The following is a 6,929-nucleotide window of genomic DNA, read 5'->3' on the forward strand; positions in this document are numbered from 1 at the left end:
CATTCACATTATGATTCTTCGTCGTAACATCCGACCAAACATCCTTTACATTCACAGAGCGAAGATTATGGAAGTCCAGGCTCAGCAAGTGCTCCATCTCGTTGCACCTGTACCCAGCGGCTCGCTTGCAAGATTTTGGCCTGAAGTTCTTCCCAGACCAACACCCTAGCCATCCAACATGCATATCTGAGAATCAGGCCTCTCTTTAATAATGACAAAAAGTTATGAGAGAAACACACATTAACTTTTTGTTATCTCATAAGCGGCGTGGTGCCGGCTCCTTTTGACCTTTTGACCCCCGACTTCAAAAACGTGGCCACAGGCCAGCTGTGTCTACACACCTTTAGCCACAAATGTACACCTCCATCCCACAAAAAATGGGGACTAGAAACTAACCTCTGTCTTATGTACATTTACTGTACTGTTGGAGGTCACGCCCCTTTGCCAACCTTTTCGAGATAGCTAGGGATGCTAAAATGTTTACACACATTTCCCGGGGCCCCGTGTACGACATATCCGAGATTTGGAGTTCTAGCCCTTAGAGAAAAAAAGTTTTCCCAAATGGAGTGTCATTTGGACAAAGCCCCTCAGAAGCCTGCAAGACCTAATGGTTCAGAATGTGGTGGAAAAACAGTTTTTGAGATAGGAAGGTCCTACCGCCCTGAAATTTTAATACCTTATTCTAGGGCCTAACTGGGACCTCCGCACCGAAACTTGGCCCGGTCGGACCCCGAGGGCAGGAAGGGGGGGCCTGCCCTCGGGGTCTGACCGGGCCAAGTCTCGGGCAGGAAGGGCCCCCCCTTCCTGCCCTCGGGGTCCGACCGGACCAAGTTTCGGTGCGGAGGTCCCAGTTAGGCCCTAGAATAAGGTATTCAAATTTCAGGGCGGTAGGACCTTCCTATCTCAAAAACTGTTTTTCCACCACATTCTGAACCATTAGGCCTTGCAGGCTACACTTCTGAGGGGCTTTGTCCAAATGACACTCCATTTGGGAAAACTTTTTTTCTCTAAGGGCTAGAACTCTAAATCTCGGATATGTCGTACACGGGGCCCCGGGAAATGTGTGTAAACATTTTAGCATCCCTAGCAATCTCGAAAAGGTCGGCAAAGGGGCGTGACCTCCAACAGTACAGTAAATGTACATAAGACAGAGGTTAGTTTCTAGTCCCCATTTTTTGTGGGATGGAGGTGTACATTTGTGGCTAAAGGTGTGTAGACACAGCTGGCCTGTGGCCACGTTTTTGAAGTCGGGGGTCAAAAGGTCAAAAGGAGCCGGCACCACGCCGCTTATGAGATAACAAAAAGTTAATGTGTGTTTCTCCCATAAATTTTTGTCATTATTAAAGAGAGGCCTGATTCTCAGATATGCATGTTGGATGGCTAGGGTGTAGGTCTGGGAAGAACTTCAGGCCAAAATCTTGCAAGCGAGCCGCTGGGTGCAGGTGCAACGAGATGGAGCACTTGCTGAGCCTGGACTTTCATAATCTTCGCTCTGTGAATGTAAAGGATGTTTGGTCGGATGTTACGACGAAGAATCATAATGTGAATGGGAATATTCTATAAATCTCTTGATATCATCTTTCGTCAATCCATTAGAAGTATGAAAATATCTTCCCGGTAGTGCAAAAGAGCAAACAAGGTGTCCTTTGACATCTACGTTTCGAGACGATTGCAACAGTGCCACACATGATCATATTTGAATATGTTTCGGGGTAGTAATTAGCTGTCGATTTTGGAGGCCTTTATCAATAATGACCAGCTATAGATTTGCTTCCCGATGGAGATTTTTGACAAATTGCATGTTAATTAGCATCTACACGTTAAGCTGAGTCCAATGAGATCAAGCTCGGCCTCTTGCTACACCGAGATCATGTCCTAGACCTAGGTGTACCATGTAAAATACATGTTACCATTAGCTAGAGTGTCGTTCTTGGTGTCATTGGACTCAGCTCAACGTGTAGATGCTAAATAACATGTCATTTGTGACAAATCTTTATCGGGAAGCAAATCAATAGCTGCTCAGTATTGATTAAGGCCTCCAATTTCGACAGCTAATTACTACCATTAAACATGTTCGAATATGCTCATGTGTGGCACCGTTGCAATCTCCTGGAAGCGTAGATGTTGAAGGACACCTTGTTCGTCCTCTTACGCCACCGGGACGATATTTACATGCTTCTGATTGACTAATGAATTGATTCAGCTATTCCCCCAGAAGTCTGGGGTCAAAAGGTCAAAAGGAGACGGCACCACGCCGGGGTGGATCCAGATCTCGGGCAACAGCGCAGGGTTGCCAGGTCCTGCAAAAAAACGTGCCCCCCACATACCGTTCAAAATCCACCCAAAATGTCCTAGAAGCATCCCAAATAAAAAATGATATTATTGGCCATTCTGGCCAACGTTTTGAAAGTAATAATCTTTGAGGGAATATTTTTTTGTTGTTGTTTTAGCAGCAAAATGCACCGTGTGCGTGTGTGCGTGTGCGTGTGTGTGTGTGCGTGTGTGTGTGTGTGTGTGTGTGTGTGTGTGTGTGTGTGTGTGTGTGTGTGTCTGTGTGTGTGTCTGTGTGTGTGTCTGTGTCTGTGTCTGTGTGTCTGTGCGTGCGTGTGTGTGCTTGTGTGTGCTTGTGTGTGTGTGTCTGTGCGTGTGCGTGCGTGTGTGTGTGTATAACACGCTATTTTATGTTGAAATGCGACGTAATCCAGTGTTCACGAAAAGTACACTGTCAACGTATGCTTTTGGCGACTGGGTTGGCTCTCAGATATACGTGTTTCTAACAAGATGATATCATTAAAAGTTACATAAAGTAACAGTTTAATAACACAAACGCAGGAAGCACGTGAGCTGCTAGTTTAGCGAAAGCAACCTGACGTCGTTGAAACATGCGAGCGAGCCGATCAAATCCTAATAACTATAAAACTAAAGATCAGACACAATCACTGACTGAAGTTTATGCAAGTAAAAAGTATATTTCTCGCTAGAAATGTTATTAGAAACACGTTTAACGGTGAATCGGTCCTTAAATATTGCATTTCCCATTCAGATAATAAAGATTAATAAAGATCATACACATTCACTGACTGAAGATTATGTAAGGAAAATGTACATTTCTCGCTAGAAAAGTCATTAGAAACGCGTTTAATGGTGTATCTGTCCTAAAATATTGCATTTCCCATTCAGATAATAAAGATTAATAAAGATCATACACATTCACTGACTGAAGATTATGTAAGGAAAATGTACATTTCTCGCTAGAAATGTCATTAGAAACGCGTTTAATGGTGTATCTGTCCTAAAATATTGCATTTCCCATTCAGATAATAAAGATTAATATAAGCTACGCCGTGTTCCGGAGCCGCGGGGGATTCTGGGAATTGGGGTTCTCAGTTGACAAATGGGGCTTTTGTTAACTTGTTTTGTTGTTAGGATTAAGTGGGGTTAATGGGTTCGGGATGTTATGTGGTTGTGTGTTGTTCTATTAACATTGTTCGTGTGTTCATTATTGTCGACACCGTCACCGAGAGTGACGTGACCATCGTTTCGTGCAGCTGTTCCGTGTTGAAGTCTTGTCAATAAAAAACAACTCTCGTTGTCGAGCGTTCAATAAAAACCAACTCTCGTTGTCGAGCGTGCCCCCCCCCCTACAAACGTGTCCCCCCCCCCCCTCAACAAACGTGTCCTTCCCCCCCCCCCCCCCCCCTTCAACTAATTGTCTTGGAACACTCCCATTCAGAATGCATTGGTTTACATTTCGTTTTGTGTAACACGCAAAAAGTCGGACTATCGTGCTCGGGAACACGCTTCAATAGATTAACGTTCGTGCGCAGGAGCACGCAATTGCGTGATACCGGGTTGCACACACACACACACACACACACACAAACACACACACACACACACGCACACGCACACGCACACGCACACACACACACACACACACACACACACACACACACACACACACACACACACACACACACACAGACACACTGCTCAGCTATGTTATAGTTCATCTCAAATGTATTCAAACTTTATCACTTTAGGTATTTGTTTAATTCTTCACTTTATTTGTTTCCATCCATTTTATATTGTGTTTATCATGTGCATGTTTACACTGTTGCGTCAATTTCCACTTTTGAACTCTGTTAGAATCTTTTCACTTTATTCAAGCCATTCAACATTACTTTGCCTCTCAAACTATGTGGCCTATAAAACATATTTTCAACCTCACCTTGCACTACAGCACTCACCGCATTTTCTGCAGGAAATGCATTTTCTAGTTCTATTCTCTGTTTATAAGTATTCCAAATATAGCAATTTCTGCATCAACAAATTCACTTAAAACAGCTCATGTAAAATCATAACCTCAATATGTAATAAATTATTTGAATCTACAATGCACCAGGATGAGACCAGGATGGCTACTTTATGAATGGTTTATATTACCATATTTAAGATATTTTATTATTTTTGTTTACTGTATAAACAACAATACTGCAAAGGATTGTACAAAAATGTAAAGCAACACCAACACACCATTATGTATTTTATTATTTTATACATTTTTAACATTACAACAAATGTATGATATATTACAAGGTACAACATTATCAAGTGTTACTACAATAATAGGGTAGGATCACATGATCTGTTCAACTGAGGATGTTGGGGATTTTACCAGAGGTGGCTAGCATCACAAAGAGCTGATTTAGGCAAGAAAATCATTTTGGCAAAAAGGTGATTTAGGCCATTACTTTAAGAGGGTGACGATATAGATTAAAGGAGCTATATGTTACAAATGCCCTGTACTAAATCTTAAAATGACCATGATATTTCAGAGATTAAGGAAACTTTTAAATAGAATTGTTAGCCCTCGGACCACCATGCTACAGCCAACCTGTTCTCTTCTGAAATATAAGGCTCTGAAAGTTTGTCTTTGTTTTGGCCTGTGGGTTATTATCTAGTTATTAACGAGGCCCAGAGCAGCGGATCACAACGCCTACTTACTTTATGACAAGTTATGAATGATGGTTTAAGCTAGGTAGTAAAGAGAATATAAAGCTAAGTATCTTATACATTAAGAAGCCAGGTTCGTAGCTTAGATGTTAAGGAGCTAGGTAGCTAAGTTGTTTAGAAGGTATAAGGAGCTAGGTAGATAGGTAGCTTAGACAGTAATGGGCTAGATAGCTAGATGGCTTAGGAATTAAGGATAGGCTACAGGTAGCTAGTTAGGCTAGATGTTTAGGTGCAAGGTCCCTGGGTAGCTAAGACTTTATGTATTTATGGCGTGCTTGGAATCTAAGACTGTGAAAGAAACCTTAAGATCAATTTCCTAGAAAGCAGAATAGACTTGATTACGTTTCAGTCCAGAAGTTATTACAGAGTTATAACTATAAATTCTTACATCAAAACGTAATATAACGAAAGAATCTGTCTTATTTTAGATAACCTCAGCCCATAAATGACAGGGTTAAAGATTGGTTGGATGGTGAGAAAGTACAGCGATAAAACGATACGTATTATCCTGGGAACACCGGTCATATTGAATCTACTCTGAAATATTTCAAAACAACACCCAAAAGAGAAATTGATCAGGGAGGCGATGTGGGGGCTGCAGGTACTGACTGCTTTCTGTCTGGTCTCTTTAGAACCAACGACACAAACCCTGAGGATCTTGGTGTAGGAGAACAGGATGGAGATGAGAGGAACCGCCACGGCCAGTATGGTGGCCAGGACCCCGTAAGCGTTGTTCACAGTGGTGTCTGAACACGCCAGCTTAACAACAGGGAAGTTATCACAATAGATCTTGTTGATTCTGTTCCCACACAGCACCAGGGAGGCGCTCAGAATGATACACCCAAGGCTCTCCACAGAAGCGTACAGCCATACAGCAGCGATCAACAGAGCCACCTTGTTAGAGGTCATCCGAGCCTGATAATGCAGAGGACAGCAGATAGCAAGGTACCTATCATAGGACATCACAGCCAGGTTACAAAACTCCCCACAGCTATAGCTATATAGGCTGTAGATCTGTAGGAAACACATGGATCTAGATATGGTGTGAGTGTCTGAGGTGATCTGCAGCAGGAGGAATGGAAATAGACCAGCACTACCATACAGCTGATTAACCAACAGGCTACACAGAAACACATACATAGGCTCATGTAGGCTCCTCTTCATACAAATAGTTACAATGAGCAAAGCATTCGCAACCACAATCACAATGTACAGCATCAAAACAATCACAAAATATAAGTACTTCAGATAGCCCATGTCCAGGTATTCAGTCAGTATGAAATATGGAATCTGGCTTGAATTGACCATGATACCTTTCACTCTCAGAAGAAGTTCACTTTCATCGGAAGACACTTTCCATCAGAACATTTAGTGTTAACCCCACACCTGACTACCACACACTTACCACTCCCTCTCTGAGCCTAGAACATGACCTCACATCTTTAAAACAGTTTCAAATGACAGAGGGAAGATGTAGCAGACATTGTGGCCTCTGGTCTCACCAGAACCTCCAGTCCGTCAGACTGAGCTAAGGCTCTCCTCTGCTCCTATAAAGCTTCTCTCAGCCCCAGGAACCATGGGAGCAGGACCTCTGACATCATCAACCAGGTACCATCACATAGAGAGGCTCCATCCTGCCCAATAGGAGAGCAGCCCGCCCGTCGGGAAAACGGTGCTGAAGTCTGCTCTGATTGTCGTGTAATGCTTAAGACCCCCGTAGAGTCTGGGGGGCAGAGATGTTTTCAAAGCAGTTTGATATCAGGCAGAAAATGACTCGGATACCTGGATTCAAATGTTGACGTTCATACATAAATAATCCATTGTTTTCGTGCTTGTTGTTTAATTATCTTAAATTGCTGCTTAACTGTTGACCAGAGCAGCAAGTCCATGCAAATGGCAGGATTCGGAGAGAG

At 42.8% G+C, this 6,929-nt stretch overlaps 1 protein-coding gene across 1 annotated transcript; it reads right to left on the bottom strand.

Annotated features, from left to right (window-relative positions):
- Positions 1-5,400: 5,400 nt before the first annotated feature.
- On the bottom strand, positions 5,401-6,339 carry LOC132474800 (olfactory receptor 11A1-like). Its single transcript, XM_060075671.1, has one exon. It carries the CDS (start codon positions 6,322-6,324, stop codon positions 5,401-5,403), a length of 924 nt encoding a protein of 307 aa, XP_059931654.1. The 5' UTR covers positions 6,325-6,339.
- Between the last annotated feature and the right edge of the window lie 590 nt (positions 6,340-6,929).

This window comes from Gadus macrocephalus, chromosome 16, assembly GCF_031168955.1.
Source record: "Gadus macrocephalus chromosome 16, ASM3116895v1".
NCBI classification, from domain to species: domain Eukaryota; kingdom Metazoa; phylum Chordata; class Actinopteri; order Gadiformes; family Gadidae; genus Gadus; species Gadus macrocephalus.